The sequence below is a fragment of the Chiloscyllium punctatum genome, chromosome 48, assembly GCF_047496795.1.
Source record: "Chiloscyllium punctatum isolate Juve2018m chromosome 48, sChiPun1.3, whole genome shotgun sequence".
NCBI classification, from domain to species: Eukaryota; Metazoa; Chordata; class Chondrichthyes; order Orectolobiformes; family Hemiscylliidae; genus Chiloscyllium; species Chiloscyllium punctatum.
The window spans coordinates 41185096-41205959 of NC_092786.1; the positions used below are offsets into that span (position 1 = coordinate 41185096).

General features: G+C 40.3%; 1 protein-coding gene across 3 annotated transcripts in view; it reads right to left on the reverse strand.

Annotated features, from left to right (window-relative positions):
• secisbp2l (SECIS binding protein 2-like) overlaps positions 1-20864 on the reverse strand; it is a 93990-nt gene that overhangs the window by 43116 nt on the left and 30010 nt on the right. For all 3 annotated transcript variants that reach the window (XM_072565039.1, XM_072565038.1, XM_072565040.1), the window contains 5 exons: positions 13190-13362; positions 9775-10093; positions 8302-8419; positions 4961-5181; positions 3724-3748 (listed from right to left, as the gene is read on the reverse strand). In XM_072565039.1, coding sequence (XP_072421140.1) covers positions 3724-3748; positions 4961-5181; positions 8302-8419; positions 9775-10093; positions 13190-13362 — 856 coding nt within the window. The remainder of the gene's footprint in view (positions 1-3723; positions 3749-4960; positions 5182-8301; positions 8420-9774; positions 10094-13189; positions 13363-20864) is intronic.

Here is a 20864-nt window from a genome sequence, read left to right on the forward strand (position 1 = left end):
CCCAATCTAGTCCCACCTACTAGCACCCAGCCCATATCCCTCCAAACCTTCCCTATTCACATACTCATCCAAATGCTTCTTAAATATTGCAATTGTACCAGCTACCACCACTTCCTCTGGCAGCTCATTCTATAAACGTACCACCCTCTGTGTGAAAAAGTTGCCCCTTAGGTCCCTTTTATATCTTTCCCCTCTCACCCTAATCCTATGCCCTCTAGTTCTGGACTCCCCACCCCAGGGAAAAGACCTTGTCTATTTATCCTATCCATGCCCCTCGTGATTTTATAAACCTCTATAAGGTCACCCCTCCGCCTTTGACACTCCAGGGAGGACAGCCCCAGCCTATCCAACCTCTCCCTATAGCTCAAATTCTTCAACCCTGGCAACATACTTGTAAATCTTTTCTGAACCCTTTCAGGTTTCACGACATCCTTCCAATAGAAAGGAGACCAGAATTGCACGCAATATTCCAATAGTAGCCTACTTTCAAGGAGCTATGAACCTACACTCCAAGGTCTCTTTGTTCAGCAACACTCCCTAGGACCTTACCATTAAGTGTATAAGTACTGCTAAGATTTGCTTTCCCAAAATGCAGCACTCACATTTATCCAAATTAAACTCCATCTGCCACTCCTCAGCCCATTGGCCCATCTGATCAAGATTCTGTTGTAATCTGAGGTAACCCTCTTCGCTGTCCACTACACCTGCAATGTTGGCATCATCTGCAAACTTACTAACTATACCCCTTATACTCACATCCAAATAATTTATATAATGATGAACAGTCAATGCTCCAGCACCGATCCTTGTGACACTCCACTGATCACAGGTCTCCTGTGTGAGAAACAACCCTCCACCACCACTCTGTTTTCTACCTTTGAGCCAGTTCTGTATGCTACCTTTGAGCCAGTTCTGTATCCAAATGGCTAGTTCTCCCTCTCTTCCATGAGATCTAACCTTGCTAAACAGTCTCCCAGGGGGAACCTTGTCAAACGCCTTCCTGAAGCCCATATAGATCACATCTACCGCTCTGCCCTCATCAATCCTCTTTGTTACTTCTTCAAATAAACACAATCAAAGTTTGTGAGACATGATTTCACACACACAAAGCAATGTTGACTAACCCTAATCAGTCCTTGCCTTTCCAAATATGTGTACATCCTGTCCCTCAGGATTCCCTCCAACAACCTGCCCATCACCGACGTCAGGCTCACTGGTCTATAGTTCTCTGGCTTGTCCTTACCACCTTTCTTAAACAATGGCACCATGTTAGCTAACCTTGAGTCCTCCGGCATCTCACCTGTGACTATTGATGATACAAATATCTCAGCAAGAGGCCCAGCAATCACTTCTCTAGCTTCCCACAGAGTTCTAGGGTACACCTGGTCAGGTGCTGGGGATTAATCCATTTCTATGCATTTCAACACATCCAGCACTTCCACCTCTGTAACATGGACAATTTTCAAGATGTCATCATCTATTTCCCCGACATCTATATAACGTTTGGGCGGCACGGTGGCACAGTGGTTAGCACTGCTGCCTCAGTGCCAGAGACCCGGGTTCAATTCCCACCTCAGGCGACTCTCTGTGTGGAGTTTGCACATTCTCCCTGTGTCTGCGTGGATTTCTTCCGGGTGCTCCGGTTTCCTCCCACAATCCAAAATGTGCAGGTTAGGTGAATTGACCATGCTAAATTGCCCGTAGTGTTAGGTGAAGGGGTAAATGTAGGAGAATGGGTCTGGGTGCGTTACGCTTCGACGGGTCGGTGTGGACTTGTTGGGCCGAAGGGCCTGTTTCCACACTAAGTAATCTAATCTAAACTAATCTATATCTTCCATGCCCTTTTCCACAGTAAATACTGATGCAAAATACTCGTTTAGTGTCTCCCCATTTCCTGCAGCTCCACACAAAGGCCGCCTTGCTGATCTTTGAGGGGCCTATTCTCTCCCTAGTTACCCTTTTCTCCTTAAATGTATTTGTAAAAACCCTTTGGATTCTCCTTAATTCTATTTGCCAAAGCAATCTCATGTTCCCCTTTTGCTCTCCTGATTTCCCTCTTAAATATACTCTTCTAACGATTCACTCGATCTATCCTGTCTATACCTGACATATGCTTCCTTCTTTTTCTTAACCAAACCCTCAATGTCTTTAGTCATCCAGCATTCCCTATACCTACCAGCCTTTCCTTTCATCCTAACAGGTATATACTGACTCTGGACTTTCGTTATCTCATTTTTGAAGGTTTCCCATTTTCCAGCCATCCTTTCCTTGCGAACATCTGCCCCCAATCAGCTTTTGAAAGTTCTTGCCTAATACTATCAAAATTAGCCTTCCTCCAATTCAGAACTTCAACTTCTAGATCTGGTCTATCCTTTTCTATCACGATTTTAAAACAAATAAAATTATGGTTGCTGACTCCAAAGTGCTCTCCCACTGACATCTCACACACCTGCCCTGCCTTATTTCCCAAGAGTAGGTCAAGTTTTGCACCTTCTCTAGTAGGTAAATCCACATACTGAATCAGAAAATTTTCTTGTACACACTTAACAAATTCCTCTCCATCTAAACCCATAACACGATGGCAGTCCCAGTCTATGCTTGGAAAGTTAAAAATGTCTAACTTACCATAACTATTCTGTTATTCTTAAAAGATAACGGAGATCTCCTTACAAATTTGTTTCTCAATTTCCTCTGACTATTAGGGGACCTATAATACATTCCTAATAAGGTGATCATCCCTTTCTTATTTCTCAGTTCCACCCAAATAACCTCCCTGGATGTATTTCCAGGAATATCCTCCCTCAGTTCAGATGTAGTGCTATCCCTGGTCAAAAATTCTACTCCCCCTCCTCTCTTGCCTCCCTTTCTGTAGTATTTGTATCCTGGAACATTAAGCTGCCAGTCCTGTCCATCCACGAGCCATGTTTCTATAATTGCAATGATATCTCAGTCCCATGTTCCTAACCATGCCCTGAGTTCATCTGCCTTCCCTGTTAGGCCCCTTGCATTGAAATCAATGCAGCTTAATTTATTGCTCTCTGCTTTGTTCCTACCTGCCCAAACTGTTTGACTCACTTCTTTTCTCAACTATACCAGCCTCAGAAGGCTCAAGAAAGTTGTATTTTAACTTTGCAGAACTAATGAAGATACTGGCTCAATAGGCCATGTGCCTTTCCTGTGTTGAATTAGCCTTCCTCCAATTCAGAACTTCAACTTCTAGATCTGGTCTATCCTTTTCTATCACGATTTTAAAACAAATAAAATTATGGTTGCTGACTCCAAAGTGCTCTCCCACTGACATCTCACACACCTGCCCTGCCTTATTTCCCAAGAGTAGGTCAAGTTTTGCACCTTCTCTAGTAGGTAAATCCACATACTGAATCAGAAAATTTTCTTGTACACACTTAACAAATTCTACGAGTCTAATTTATTCTAATTTATATAAATTGAAAAATTTGAACATGCAGAATGGAAACAAATTATTTGGTCCAAGAGGCATTGCCAAATATTTATAGTACACATGAATATCCTTCCCATGCTGTCTGTCCTCTCCCCACCTCTCCATCCCAACAGACAGATATATTCACACACGTTCTATTTCCTTCTGTTGCATTTATCCAAGAAGACAATGACCTTTGCTTCAATAATTTTAATGAGGCAGTGACTTACCTATTCTTACCACTACTGTGAAACTTTTACAGCACAAATATTTAAATTAATTACCTGCAACCCCTGTTAAATCATCGACCTGAAATAAAACAAAAAACAGTTTAATCCAACTCCGTATATGCACATTCACCACTTTCCAGTAAAAGCAAAAATCATAATTTCAAATGGAATATAATTTGACAATTGCCACAAAAAATTTATTTCAGAATAGAACCCTTACCAGGTTTTACTAGCTGGACTTGTATCTGCTTTATTTAGACTGTTTTAACACAAAAGGTGTCTTCTGAATGCAATAAGTTTAGATTTCAATAATTGGATAAATATGCTGTCTTTGCACTAGTAAATATAAAATGAACATGTTTGCAGTTTTAAAGTTTAAACTTGGATTAATATACTAATTGTTTTGAGGTGGGTTTCAGTTTTAAGTTTTTTTTGGGTTTATGTGCGGCACGGTGGCACAGTGGTTAGCACTGCTGCCTCACAGCGCCAGAGACCCGGGTTCAATTCCCGCCTCAGGTGACTGACTGTGTGGAGTTTGCATGTTCACCCCGTCTCTGCGTGGGTTTCCTCCGGGTGCTCCGGTTTCTTCCCACAGTCCAAAGATGTGCAGGTCAGGTGAATTGGCCATGCTAAATTGCCCGTAGTGTTAGGTAGGGGTAGATGTAGGGGTATGGGTGGGTTGCGCTTCGGCGGGGCGGTGTGGACTTGTTGGGCCGAAGGGCCTGTTTCCACACTGTAAATAATCTAATCTAATCTAAATTGGTCCATATTTGTAATCCTCTATGTAGAGGAGACCACACTGTCAGCAGTGAATACAGTGGACTAGATTGAGAGAAGTACAAACACATTGCCTCACTTGGCAGGAATATTTCAGGTTTTGGATAAAGAGAAGGGAGATAAAAAGGAAAGTGTCGCTCCTCTCTTCAATTGAATGGGAAGGAGTCATGGAATGCTGATAAGGTGTTGCCAGCAATACAGAAATGGGCCAAGATATTGTGAAGAAATGGTACCTTCAGAACACTTGGAGGAGAGGAGAAAATGTATTTGGTGGTGATATCATGCTGGAAGAGACAGAAAATGGTGAAGAATGACTAAACTGGAGGGTACTGGGGTGGATCATGTGAACAGGGGAACCCTGTCTTGGCTCTGGGATGGAGGGGGAAAGGGTTAAACTGTGCAGAAGTATGGGAAATGCTTCAGACTCTGCTAACAGTCCTAAACCTCCATCATTTACAGAACATTTTAATATCAGAGTTTATTTTGGTTATATGAACTACGTATATTTACGTACTTTGCATTCTGTACTCCTTGTAGCAGCTGATGTGGTCTGACTGTGGCTATGCTTGGGACTGCAGTAGCCACTATCACTGTCAATGTCAGCTTCACTAGCTCCTTGTTCGCTTGAAGATTCAGCAGCAGGGTGAGATGCTCTTCTTCTCCTGACTTTTGATTTCCAAATCAAGGGGCTGGCCCTCTCGGTGTGTGTTTTATTGGCTACATCCCCAGGAAAATCTTTTAATAATAAAAACAATCACATTTACAATTGAAGATACAGATTATAACAAATCTTTCAAATAATTGCACAGTTTGATTTAGCACCTCCATTTAGTGTATCAGTTTTGAACTACCAAAACAAAGCCATACTTTAAAGGTACAGAACATTGCCATAAAGCAGCATCAACAACCATGTCTGTTCAACATAATCAAAATACTTCTATTAAGCCTTGCAGAACAAAACATTAAAATACTTCCTCACAACTGTCTCAAACAAAAGAAGATTGTACTCATTAAGTTTTCATGACTAGATGTGCAAAACTGCAAGCAGACAGGTTGGACCGAAGTGCCTGTTTCCATGTTGTACATCTCTAGGACTACGACTTGAAATTCAGACAGCAGAATGAAGCTCTGGTATTACATATAAAAACTGTTTTCCACACACTACAATAATTTGCTAATAGGATGTGCTTAAAGCAGGTATAAGGAAAGAAGTGTGGCACATTCTGCTTCTGGATTTGGATTATCAATCAACAGCGAATTTTCAAAGAATAATTTCAAAAATGCGCAACTATGTTCATCATACTGTGGTCATTTTAAAATTATAAAATAATATTCCTCATTTCAGTAACTCAGTCACCATTATGAGTTTGAGAGCAGTAAGTCCAGTGAGGGCCTCAGGACTTTCCTCCCCCCCATTTCTGTTGGAGTTGCTAACTTCTGCAGCAGTTCGATTGCCAACAGCACAGGGTTGCACTGAAGCTCAAAGCAGAAAAGAACCCTGAAAATGCATCCACTTTCTGACATTCTAAAAGATACTCACATACTATGTGACTTAACATTTCTGTAGTACCTCTAAATTCAATTTCTTTCTTTTCCTTCTCACTCCTTTCAGTCTGCTACAGAAGATATTCTTGTATCACATGTTCCAACTAAACTCAATGTCAGTTTTAAATCATAGTAATAATAAATTGCTAGCTTTGAATTTATTATTGCCAAATGCTCACTATTATTAACACAAAGATGTTTTCACACTGGCAAGATAAATGAAGAAATAAAATATTTATCACTTCGTTTCTGAATAAAATTGCTCATGGGATGTTCTCTTGATTTCAGGATTTTCACTCAGTAGTACTGGAGGAACAGTGGTATTATTCCAAGTCATCAAGGCGAACTTACAGGTGGCGTTCCTGTGTATCTGCTGTTATTATCCTTCTAGATGGTAGAAATCTCAGACTTGAGGGATGCTATCAAAGGAGCCTTTGGTATGTTACTGCAGTGCATCTTGTACCTGCTAGACACTGCAGCTGAAGATGACAAATGGGATGCCAGTCAGGCAGGATGCTTTGTTCTGAATGGTGTCAAGCTTCTTGAGTGATCTCAAAGCTGCATTCATTTAGGCAAGTGGACAGTATTGCACACACCCGGGTTGTGTTTTGTAGATAGTGGACAAGCATTGAAGACACAATGGGTGAATTATTTGCTGCAGATTTCCTAGGTTCTGGCCTACTCTTGAAGTCACATTATTTACATGGCTTTACCAGTTCAGTTCCTGATCAAAGAGTCACCAGAACATTGATAGTGTGGGGTTCAGCAATTATAGTACCTTTGAATGTCAAGGAGTAATGGTTAGATTCTCTTGCTCACTGATCTGACTGCAACCCAAATCCACACTCCCACCTACTGATAAACAAGGGTGAAAGTGATTAACATGAATACATCTACTTCTGCCTTAAAAATATTCAAGGGCTCTGGTTCCATCACCTGTTCAGGAAGCAACTTCCAAAGACTCACTCTTCACAGAAAAAATTGCTCCATCTCTGTTTTAAATGGGCAACTCCTGATTTTGAACCAATGACTCTGGTTCTACCCACGCCAACCCAAGGAAACCTAAACACAAATAGAAAGCGGGCCATACCACCAGTGCTTCATCTGGAGGCTGACTAATAACGTTACCTAGTATGGTGACAAAATGTCTGAAAACAAATCCCCCAAGCTCAGCAAGCAAACCTACATCCAGGTTGTACCTTCTACCCATGAAGAAACATACTCTATCAACTATCCTACTAACAATCTTCAGGATCTTGTATGTTTCATTTGTTGTATGCCCCATATTAATTTTAATGTATCATATTATAGGTATCATCAGTGAACAATCTTACTTCTGACCTCATGATGGAGGGAAGTAACTGACAAAGCAGCTGAAGTTGGTTTTGCATTCAATACTACCTCAAGGAACTCATGCAGTAGGTTCTCAGGATTGAGTTAATCAACCAAAAATCAGAATGACCTCCCTCTGTGTGAGGTATGACTAACTAGTGAAGAGTTTTCCCCAATTCCCATAGACCTGAACTTTGCTAAGGTCAATGATACTGCACTTGGTCAAATGTCACCTTGATGTACTCTCACATGGCCTGTGATGTTCAGCTCCTTTGTCCATGTTTGGTCCAGGCGAGAACAAAGTCAGACGCAAAAGATCAAACTTCTGTGTGTGCTGTTTGGCAGACTGAAAATAATCCATTCTATCACTTTGCTGATTATCAACAGTTGGCTGATAAAAGGAGGAAATCAGATTTATCCTACTCGTTGTGGACTGGATGTAACTCGACAAGCTGTATTGAAACACCATGGCTGGAGACTTGGCTACTTCTATAGTAGAAGTCTTCAATATGATTATTGGAATGCTGTCAGACCCCAAAAAATGTAGTACCATTGTCTTTAGCCTTTTTTTTTTGATATTATGGATTAAAGTGAACTGGCCGAAAGCTGTAATCTGTGATATTGGGATGGTCTCAGGTGGTGGCAGAGATGGATCCCTGGCTATTGATGGATATAAAGGTTTCTGTCTTGTCTTTTGTACTGGGCTCTCCAGTTATTGAGAGTTGTAATATTTGTGGAGCTGCCAGTTCCTAAGAGCTATTTAATTGCCTGGCACCATTTATATCTGCTTGTGACAAGACTTTCCATAAAATCACAAGATTTCAGAGCTTTGATCCGTTACACTAGTTGGGGGAATTTCTTAGACAGCTACTTGCATTATTTCATTATTGAGTTTAGGGTAACTATATCAGAATTAAGTTTCTTGGTTTGGTTAAGTTTGACCAAGTTCTGGTAAGCTGGGAAATTAAGATTCTTTACCTGTTTGCTGACTAGCGTCCACCAGCAACACAATCTTCGATCTATTTTCAGGACCCGAGGCACTGTTTTCCTTTTGAACAGCTACGTTTCTCACCAGAGGCTTGGTCGTTTTCAAAACCTGCACAAATAAGAAATGCAATTCCTAACTCAAAAAGAAAACAGAGAAATTGCTGTTATTTGTCCTAACAGTTAACTATTCCAACAGCTTAACTTGTATTCGTATAGTCTGTTTTACACAGCAAAATATCTTCACAGATGGATTCTAACACATAAGGAAATATTAGATGTTATGATCAAAACAGAGAGGTTGGGTTTAAGCAGCAGTTTAAAAGGAGAAATGGGAGATGGAGAGGTGGAAGGGGAAATAAAATACTGGGAATGCAAATCATGACTAAGCAAGAATAGTTGGAGAACAAAGTGAAACATCAAGTTTGGACAGGTTCAGACATGGCTAACCAAAGGTTACACATGATTAGAGTGTGTTGGGAAGGCATTGGCAGGTGCCTAAAATTATAGTAAACATATAGCAGCAAGTTTTCTATAGATCAAGAGGGAAAGAGAGAGAAAATTGTTTGGATTTTGTTTAATACAAAGTATTCACAAAATCAGTAAAGGTTCTGCCACATTAATATTTTGCAAAATTAGCTGACAACTACCTTGAGTTAACATGCAAGACACTTAATTTTACTAACAATCTTTATGTCCACCTCTTCCAATATCTTTGCATATCATTACAAAATTGACATTCATGGTTTTTATATCAAACCATCATGAGGAGTTAGCTACAAGCAAGAGGAGAAATGCTGCCTTTTTTTTCCATTCAAGGTTAAATTTACTCAACCTAGATTCTCGATAGGTAAATAAATGGCATTAGTTAGATACTATGTTCCATGAGATTTTTTTAAAAAATGCACACAACTGGCATAACTTCACCCCTTTAAAAAAGCAGGAGTCAGAATTCTGACTCTTATAAGGTCAGCACAACCACACTAAATAAATAATGTCAAACTATCAGAAACATCAGATTTGGCACCAACAGTCCATGATAGTAAAGGGAGAACAAAAAACCCCATAAAAATCAGTTCCTTTGTTATCCAGTGACTTGAGCTGAAAAATGCCACAAGGCAACTTGCTGATTTCCCCATAGAATTTAACAGTTTGTTGATCATACCTAATTTTATTCACAAGTAATGGTCATTTGGGCAAGGTATCAGTGAACACAACTCTATTCGTTGGTATTCAACACTTCTAAATGTGTATTGCCCAAGTAGTATGGAAAGGGGGAGAACGTAATTATATATAAATACAATCTTTATTTATCTAACCGAAATCATGCTTAGCATACTAAAGGAAATGTTTTCACTCCCACAGGTTCAGATGAAATTGAAAGGCTAACTTTCAATTGGAGCAAGGTGAAACAGGGTCATTCAATTCTGTAAAGCATAAACAGCAAATACAGCTGGAAATCCTTACCTTCGGCACTGGACCTCTGCTGGTTCTGCTTCTCTGAGTGCTAGCTTGGCAGGCTTGTCCGGCGGTAACAGGTCTTTCACTGCAGTCAGACAATGCATTCACCACATTGGCTGGCTGGAAAGGTGCAGTGTATGGTGGAGGAAAGGGAGAATAAAAACCCACCATTGGTGTGCATGGTGCTGGCATGAGCTGGTAGTAAGCATAATCTGTAGAAACAGGAGGCTGTGGTGTTGGCAATATGGGATAGGCAAGGTATGGTCCTGATGAATTTGGATTCACTTGCTGCCACCGAATATCACCATTATACACAGGCAATTGCCTGCAATATAATACAAAAGGAAAGCATGAAAATAGTTTGAATTTATAAAACTATATTTATTAACATATATTCACAATAACACATCTTGTCAGACTTTTTTCAAATACTACTCAATCTCCATTGAATTGTTGCAGCAAATTGGAAGGCGAGCAGTTTTCTTTTAAAAGCATGAGGCCACTAAGTACAGACATCAAATCCTGTCTCCCACCATTTGCAGAAAGAGAGATTCATTTAGGCAGTTTTTCTCTTTTGCCTTGCTTTTTTCTTTTTACTTGCCCAAGAACAGGACAAATAGCTCAGCTAGAAGTTTGCATTTCACTCCTCACAGTCAATTACTTAATGCATTTTGTATGCCAGGCTGCATGAATTGAAAGCATTATCAGCATAAGCAACAATGTCCATTAAACATTTTATCAACTCCAATTTCATTCATCTCCAACAGTTCTTTACTAACTGCGCCATCAGCAGTTGTTGCTCTTCCAGAATCAAGTCATATTAAATTGTGCTCTAGCTGGACTCCACAGCTATTTTCAGCAGCTTTTTCATCACTAAGAAGGTGCGCTAACCTGCACTATAGAAACTGCTACAAGATTGACAAACCTACCTGTAATCCAAAACCTGTTTCTCTTCCAGAACAGCACCATGTTCCTCATGCCAACAGTCAGACAGTACTTGACAGTGCTGAACTATAAGTATTTTGTTGACACTAAAGCACAGCCAGCATGAGGCTAGTAGAGGTTAGTACAATTGCAACATTTAAAAGGCATCTGGACAGATATATAAATAGGAAAGGTTGGGAGGGATATGGGCCCAGTGCTGGCAGGTGGGATTAGATTGGGTTGGAATTTCTGATCGCATGTATGAGTTGGACCGAAGGGTCTGTTTCCATGCTGTACATCTCTATGACTGTATGAGACAAGGACTGGCTCATACCCATAGGGCTAAATGTAATTTGGTACCTTCTGTCACTTGGTACCAGCCTTTCTTTTCCTAGGCTTTGTTTTCATTGTTTCATGAGATGTAGCCATTACAGCATTTGTCACTCATCCCTAATAGCCTCAAAGTGCTGGTGCTAAGTCACTTTCTTGGACCACTGCAGTCCCATTTGCACAGGTACACCCACAGTTCTGTGAGAAAAGGAGGTCCAAGATACTTGATTTTGTTAAAGTGAGGCAGCAGCAATATAATTCAGATTCAGAAGTTCGGAGGATTGAGGGGAAATTTTTAGGTGGTGGTCCCACCTGCTGCATTGTCCTTAGAGGTGGCAGCTTGCATGCTTGGATGGTGTTGTCAAAGGAGGGTGGTTCAGCTGCTGCAGTATGCCTTGTACATGCTACACACTGCGACTACTTTGCATTAGGTATATGGCTGCAGCGTGGCAAGGACGGTTTTTGTTTTGTTCACTCCTGATATGTGGGCATCACTGGCTGGCTCGCATTTATTGCTCACTCCTAGCTGCTTAGCTGCCCTTGAACTGAGTGAAATCACCTAGCAAGTGAGACACTTAAGGTCAACCAGATTATGGATCTGAAACCTGTAGGTCTAGCATCACATGTAGGCCAGACCGGGTTAGGATGGCAGATTTCATTCCCTGAAGGCCAGTGAGATGGATTTTTTTTTTTAAATAGTAGACAATGGTTTTGTGGCCATCAGAAGAGTCTCAATTCCAGAGTTTTCTTTTTACTGAATTTCAAATTCCAACATTTGTCATGGCAGGACTCAAACTCAGGTTCCCAGAACATGAGTTGAGGTTCTCGATTAATTGTCTAGCAATCATATGACTAGGCCATCACTTCCCCTAAAATTGGAAATTAATATTTTCCCAACAATCAGCTTTCAGAGATGCCACCAAAACTTATTTACAACAAAATGGTCACCTTGAAAAGGCTTTCACAGAAACATAAGGATGTCAATGGTTCCAGGTGCAAAACCATCAAAAGTTAAGACTATCACTATAACCAAGGTTTAACAATAATACACAATACATTGAGACATACTTTTTTGTTTGTGATGAGTCTATTGTACTGCATTTAAAAGATCATTTTACCGACAAAATACAATTTAATTCTATCTAGAAAATTTAACATTTGAGCCTTAAGATCTGACCCAATGTTCCAAAAGATTCTGTACTACAAGTTTATACTGACCCATTTTATAGCAGAGGAAGAATGCCTCAAGGACATTGTTAATTTGATCAAATTCAAAACTCAACTACTTTCACATCATTTTGGGGTCTGGAGATATTTAACTGACTGTATTAGAAGACTTGTCAATCTTCACTTGAATTCAGTATGAAAATCGCTGACTCTACTGTGACACTGAGAAATAGTAATTGATAATGGTTATTTTAAAGTCTACTAGTAAGCCTGTACAAGATAATAATATGTCCCAACAAACTATCCCACTGGAATCCTTGGACCATCCTGCTTTTGACATGTTTGCAACTGTAAACTGCAAGACTTTCTAAATCCTCAATTTCAAAAACCAATCTTAGCTTCTAAATGATATTCAACCTTTCCCTTCTCCCCCCCAACCATACATACATACACACACGAAAGGAAGGCTGAGAAGTTTTCCAAAGTTGGTTGTGCAATTTTATATTTTGGGAGGATCAGTGCAGAAAAATGATTTATGGCAGCACAGTGGCTCAGTGGTTAGCACTGTTGCCTCACAGCACCAGGAACCCAGGTTCGACTCCTGCCTTGGGTGACTGACTGTGTGGAGTTTGCACATTCTCTCAGTGTCTGCGTGAGTTTTCTCCGGGTGCTCCGGTTTCCTCCCACAATCCAAAGATGTGCAGGTTAGGTGAATTGGTCATGCTAAATTCCCCATAGTCAAGGGTAAATATGTAGTATAGGTCGGGTTGGGTGGGTATCTGCATGAATTTAAGACATTTCAGTGTTCAGGAGTTTCTTCCTGAAACCAATTCAATTCAACTATCCAGATTGATTACAAAGTTTACCAAATGACATTCCATAATAACCAATCACGTGTGATACTAAAAGGAAAATTGACTTTAAAACTTCACCATATAATTAACAAATCTGAATAAAAATTATGCAAAAGGTACCAATTGATTTGTGCACCTCTACTCACCTATTAGATTGATTTTCTTGCACAAAGGGATAACAGGTTATCAAGTAGCTTGGTATAGGAGGAGCTTCGACACCAGTACCATTTCCATCATTAGGAAGAGCCATAGGAACAAGAATATCAGTTCCCTTCTTCTGGGGTATAAATGGTTCTACTTCTGCAGAGAGCTGAATATCCTGAATAAAGTGATGAAAAAATTCATTACTCAAAATGAAATTAACAGTGACACATGCACACAAACAAATGGAATTTATTCCACAAAATGTATGCTTGAACATCTGACTAATGGCAGCCTTTACAAGATCAACAGTACAAAGTACAAAAGGATAGTACTCAATCTGATTTTTATTCTATATAGGCATAGAGTCAAAAACATACAACACAGAAACAAACCCTTTTGTCCAACTCGTCCATAACCAAACTTCCCAAACTAAACTAGCCCCACTTGCCTGTGTTTGGCCCATATCCCTCTAAACTTTTCCTATTCATATACCTGTCCAAATGTATTTTAAATGTTCTAACTGTATCTACATCTATCACTTCCTCAGCAGTTTATTCCACAAAAGAAACCATTGCCTATGGAAAAGGTTGCCTCTCAGGTCCCTTTTAAATCTTTCTCTTGTCACTTTAAAACTTGCCCCCTGGTTTTGAACTATGTTAATGACATTAGTATATAATTAGTACAGCTAAAACAAAACTCTGAATATTCATTACTCAGCTTAATTAAAAGATGTACTTAATACTGTTAAAAGAAAATGCAACATCAGGATACAGGCTTGCAAAAAGGAAAACATTTGAGCAAATAACCCCAATTTATTTATTCATACCTGTCATCTGATTTCCATTCTATTAAGCAAATGAAGTTGCAATGAATCAGGATCATTAAGGATAAAATAAGCTAAAGTAATATAAGTTGCAATATTTTCTTTAAGTTCTGACTTTTCAAATAATTGGACAAGTATCTTAGAAAGTCAAGAGGTCCGGCACCATGCTGCAAAGTTTACTTATCACTACCTGCTTAATCTAGGCTTGTAAACCTGATTCCCCCTCCAAGATAGTGATAAGCTAGAATTCTTTCTCTCTGCAACACTTCTCCTGTTGCTACACAGCCACCTCACAGATTGATCCTAACCCCACATTTGTTCTTTATTCCTGCCACATTACCCCACTAAGAGCAGAGACCAATCTATCAAGGATGTAAAAGCATAATCAGTTCAATTTCTGTGATGGCATAAATATATTACTTCAGGACCACTCCTTCACACCATAGAACTACTGGGCCTCTCTAAAGTTAGACCCAAAAAAGACTCAGAGGACTTTAGCTGAAAGGATTGCCACTTTTCATTTCCAAATGTATATATTATCTTTCACATTAATAATGCTTGAAAAGTAAGCAAAACAAATACATATAGAAAAACTGAGGCATATCAATTTAACAATCTTCACACATTTTATTTGCTTTCGTTATACAGTAATTCAAATGGATTAAGTCAATAGATACTCGAGTTAAGTACAGCTGTCATGTACTGCACAGTGCAAGTCAATTTTGAGACTAAAGCTATTTGTAGTCAAAATTACATGTTTGTTGCAACATAATTCAGTCCTCATCATCTCAAAATATTGGTGTTCAATTAAGAAGTTATGACTTAGAACAAGCCGCTTTCCTCCTCAGTAGGGAGATCTCAATTTCAGTTACTCCATGCTGCAAAGCAAGTAGAGAGGGATGAAAATATTGCTTTAAGTATCAGAAACAATCCTGACTCTGTAGATCCTAGCATATGGTCTCATCTGTCTGTTCAACCACTGTTGATGCTTCTTTCTGTTTTAAGATCTCTCACTTTCCTTCTTTTAGTTTATGCAAAGCTATTTTGTTCAATTGTGGGATGCAAACATTGCTGGCAAGATCAGTATTGGCTGACAATCTCTAAGTGGATGTGAACTGGTGGAGGTGAGCACCTTCATAAATCAACACAATCCATGTATTGGAAGTACACCTGCAGCAGTGTTATGGAGTTCCAGATTTTCCATCCTACGTCAGAAAAGGAATGATAATATGTTTCCAAGTCAGGAACTGGTGGTTCCAGTGATGGCACTACCAAGCATCCACTGCTCTTGTTTTTCTAGGTGGGACAGACCACAGGTTTGGAAGGTGCTATTTAAGGAGCCTTAGTAAATTATTGCCATATATCTTGTAGATAGCTATTGTGCACCAATGGTGGAAAGTGAGAGCGCCCAGATTGGTGATAAGGTGCCATCAGGAGGCTTGTTTTGTACTGGATAGAGTTGAGCTTTTTCAACTGCAGTCATTTGGTCAAGTGAAGAGCATTTCATTACATGTCCAACTTGTGGCTTAAGGATGAAGAACAGCCTTTGGGGAGTCCAAAGAAAAGCTACTCATTACAGAACAGCATTCCCAACCTTTGATCTTTTATCAGATATGGTCCAGTTAAGTTTCTAGTTAACGAGAACCCTCAGGATGTTGACAATGGGATATTTAGCACCTGTTATACCTTTGAATATCAAAGAAAATGTCTTATTGGTGATAGTCTTTCCTGGCACTTGTGCATCACAAATGCTGAGGCAAAGTGGAACGTGATCTGCTGTTTTGTTACACTTCACTGTAGCAGCAAGTTGGAAATCAGGGCCCACTATTCTTGGAATGATCAGAAACATTAAAACATTTATCAAAGAATACAAAGTCCCCAAATTTACCTGGCTGATAGTTTAACAGAAAACGTAAATAATAATTGTTAAGTACAGAAATCTGATGTATGATAAATAAATAAATTCAAACCATGGGTAAACAACTTTGGACTGTTAACATATAGTTTTACTAGCTAATTCTCCAACCAACATTCCTACCCCCATAAAAAACACACACACACACACACACACACACACACAGAAACAGACAGAGAAGAAACTTTGGTGGCATGCGTGCAGGGTAGCCAAAATACTGTGGAAACATTTCAAAGCACTATCCCTTAGGATTCATGGCATGTCCTTTTGTTTCCCAAGTCCTTCAGGTGTCAGACCTTTTCCTTCAAGTTCTTTCACTTCTCAAAAGAAGGCAGAGTGAACGGTTCACAAATTATTAAAACTCTTGACTGACTGGTTGAAAACAACAGCTAACAGCAACTGGTTGGCGAAAACAACTTGCTTTCTTTAGTTAGATGTACTTTCATTGGAGAGAGAAAGGGACACCATTTCCCTTTCAGCAGTCCTAAGTCTTCTCATAACTTTATTCATACTCACAACCTGTTCAGTTACCCAGGAATCAGACAGCTGTAGTCAAGCTGATGACTTTGACATCCACACTGGTCACAATTCCACAAAACAATCATCAACCTGTTGTCAGGTACATTTCACTTTGTATATACACTTCAGTGATGTGCTGCCTATTTAGATCTTGCCAAGCAACAATGAGTTTCAGTAACTTGTTTTTTTTTAGGAAGTACAGCAACTTGTTCCACAGTGCTTTGTTGTCAAACAGTCTTTTATCAAATTCAGTCCATGCTTAAAGTGAAATAAAAATAAAAGATGCAATCTTGACAGTATCTTGCCTAGGGGTGTGGAGCGTTCAATCTTAAATATTTGGAAGACTGCTACGTGAACATCTCACATTAGATTTAGTGACATCATCGGTCAAGTTAAAAGCAGTGACATCAACTGCTTGATGTCACAACCGATTGATGATTGATTCAATTAAATATGGACGCTAATAGAAACTATTTATAAAAATTTAATCTGAGGTATAGCTGATTCTCTAGATAAAGAACAATTGAGGTTAATTGTACAGTAATACAAATCTGATGTTGAGCATCCTAGTACAAATCAGCTCCAGCAACAATTAGTAAAATTGTCTAAGTTAGAATTAAATATTTATAGCTGCAATACTGATCAATGTATGGTCTGAACTAGGTTACTCAACTGGCATAAAAATATAGATATTTGGCTAAACCATTCATTGCATAAAACTGTCACACATCAAGGCATGACTGCAAGACAAATGTGACATGACAGAGGGCAGCAATTTGCCCCATTTTATCTGTGCTCATTCTTTTGTACAGCTAGGCAAAACAAATTGCCCCCCATAAAGTCTTGTCTCTTCCTGTTTCAGTTGCTTGTCTTCTTTTTCAATAAGAGATTGAATTATCTCTGCCTAAATTGTTGTCTGTGGCACAAACATTTAGTGTTCATTGTCACAGAGTCATAAGCTTAGAAATAAGCCCTCCAGATTTAGATTTTACTGTCATATGTACGCAAATGCAGGAAAACAGGCGTACAGTGAAAAGTGTACAAATATCATTCTTAGCACACAAAAGACAGGGTTAAAAATAGAATCAGAAATAAAAGAAATAGCCAAAAGAAAAGGAAATGACCAGATCACTTCCCCACCTCCAGAAAAACAAAGCCTCAAAGTTTATCCTTCAGATGCTCAGAGTCCTCACACACAACAGTCAGAATGGCAGCACACCACTGCATTCACTTGTAGGTACCGGGGCCAGAGATACCAAACTATACATGCTCCATAGTCGATGTCATAGCATTTTAAGTGCTCACACCCAGATGCTTCTTAAATGTTGCAAGAGTACCTGCCTCCACCAGCCCCTAAGGCACCGTGTTTCACTTTTCTACCACCCTTTGGGCGAAAAGTCTTTTCCTCAGATCCCTTCTAAACCACTTACTCTTCACCTTAAACTTATGACCGTCTGCCATGGGATCAAATATTCTCCTAATCTAACCCATCTGTGTGCCTCAATTCTGTATACCTCAATACTGGATTAGTGGTGCTGGAAGAGCACAGCAGTTCAGGCAGCATCCAAGGAGCAGCGAAATTGACCTTTCGGGCAAAAGCCCTTGAAACGTTGATTTCGCTGCTCCTTGGATGCTGCCTGAACTGCTGTGCTCTTCCAGCATCACTAATCCAGTATTTGGTTTTCAGCATCTGCAGTTATTGTTTTTACCTCATTTTTACCTCTGTATACCTCAATCAGATCTCCCCTTCAGCCTCCACTGATCCATTGAAAACAAACTCAGCCTATCCAATCTCTCCTAGGAGCTAGGACATATCAAGTCTAAGAATTTCCATTCTAGTGAATCTCCTCAGCACCCTCTCCATCTTCTACATTCTTCCAATAGCATGGTGACCAGAAGTATACACAACATTCCACATGAGGCGTAACCAATGCTCTTTAAAAAGTTACAAGACCTCCCTGCTCCTATATTCTACACCCTAGCTAATGAATGCAAGCATCCAACATGCCTGCTTCACATCTTGCCCATCTAGACAGACAGCTTCAGGGATCTATAGACTTGTACACCAAGTTCCCTTTGTTCCTCAGTATTCCCTAGGGACATACCATTCACTTTGTAAATCCTTCCCTTATTAGTTAAACATCACACAACACCAGGTTACAGTCCAACTGGTTTAACTGGAAGCACACTAGCTTTCGGAGCGTCGCTCCTTCGTCAGATGTTGTGTGATTTTTAACTTTGTACACCCCAGTCCAACACCAGCATCTCCAATCATGCCTTCCCTTATTAGGCCTCCCAAAATGTATCACCTCACACTTATCAGGATTAAATTTCATCTGCCATTGTAATGTTAAAAGATTAACTTGTACACTGTCTCTGGACATTAATGTAATGTTAAAGGGTTAACTGTACTGTCTTTCTCAAAGAAGCTGATCATTCTCGAAGTGGGTGGGGGCGACATTCTGTCTCACAGACAGCATGCAGGAATTTGGATGACTATCCTTTGTAATCCACACTTCATTTGGGCAGCCAGTTATTACTATTAAATTAAACTCTCATTCAATCCCTTCCATTCAGAAATGCTTTCGCAGCCGTCCCCCAGCCAATCAAATTTGTTTGTGTGATCATCCCCTGATACTGCAGTATATCACACCTATGTTGTCTGAGGAAGTAGCAGAGCCAGAACCCATTTGCAGGGCCGCCCTGAAACTAGGACATATCACACCTACATTGTCTTGGGGGAATCATGGAGTCAGGAAATAATTTGCATAATGATTCCCCAGGATTAAGGCATTTACATTATCTCAGAGGATGACTTCATCCTACCATTGTACCTGGGGTAACATGTGGTTAATGCAGGCAGGACATCTGGCAAACTGGCCTGTATAAAGGAAATGTATTTCATTTGTTTAGAGCCTCTTTTGACTCAACTTTGCATGCCTGCAAAATGTCACCTAGTTTGTATAGACTTTAGTAAACTTTAACTATTTGCAGAAGTTGGCGTATGCGAATTTCATCTCGAGTGTGAAACCTCAGGAAAAAGAGCCTCAAACCATTGCTTTACCCTATTTATCAACTGATCACAATCAGACTGTAGCCTGAGACAATCTTCCTCACTATCATCACCAACTTTCATGACATCTGCAAAACTACTAAATATATCTTCTACACTGACATCCAAGTCATTAATGCACATTAACAGCAGTGCTCCCAGCAGCAACCCATGTGGTGCGCCACTGGTCACAAGCTTCCAATTACAAAAACAACCCTCCACGATCACCCTTTGCCTCCTATTTGCAAGCCAACTTTGGATCCAGTTTGCCTTTAATCCCACTAGCTCTTATCTTCTAGATCAGGCTTCCATGTGGGACTTTGTCAAAGACCTTTCTGAAGTCCATGTAAACCACACCAACTGCATCACCCACACCAACATAGAGTTTTTTGAGAAGGTTATTACCTTCAGACAGAAACTCACTCCAATAAGTCCATGTTGACATCCTTAATTAATCCAGCCTTTCCAAATGCTCATTCATCCTGTTCCTTGGAATTTTTTCCCCAATAATTTCCCTACTATTGACATCAGACTAACTGGCCTGTAATTACCTGGCCTATTCTTGCTACCATTCTTGAACAAAGGATCCACATTAGCTAACCTCTCGTCATCTGGCACTACATCTGTGGCCAGCAAAGTATTAACTCTATCTGCCAGGGCTGCAACAATCTCCCCCCCCTTGCCTTGCATAGCAGATTGGGATACATTTTTTTAAGATTAGATTATCTACAGTGTGTAAACAGTTACTGGATTAGTGGTGCTGGAAGAGCACAGCAGTTCAGGCAGCATCCAACGAGCAGCGAAATCGACGTTTCGGGCAAAAGCCCTTCATCAGGAATAAAGGCAGTGAGCCTGAAGCGTGGAGAGATGAGCTAGACGAGGGTGGGGGTGGGGAGAGAGTAGCATAGAGTACAATGGGTGAGTGGGGGAGGGGATGAAGGTGATAGGTCAAGGAGGAGAGGGTGGAGTGGATAGGTGGAAAAGGAGATAGGCAGGTTCGACAAGTCCGGACAAGTCAAGGAGACAGTGTTGAGCTGGAAGTTTGAAACTAGGATGAGGTGGGGGAAGGGGAAATGAGGAAGCTGTTGAAGTCCACATTGATGCCCTGGGGTTGAAGTGTTCCGAGGCGGAAGATGAGGCGTTCTTCCTCCAGGCATCTGGTGGTGAGGGAGCGGCGGTGAAGGAGGCCCAGGACCTCCATGTCCTCGGCAGAGTGGGAGGGGGAGTTGAAATGTTGGGCCACGGGGCGGTTTGGTTGATTGGTGCGGCTGTCTCGGAGATGTTCCCTAAAGCGCTCTGCTAAGAGGTGCCCAGTCTCCCCAATGTAGAGGAGACCACATCGGGAGCAACGGATACAATAAATGATAT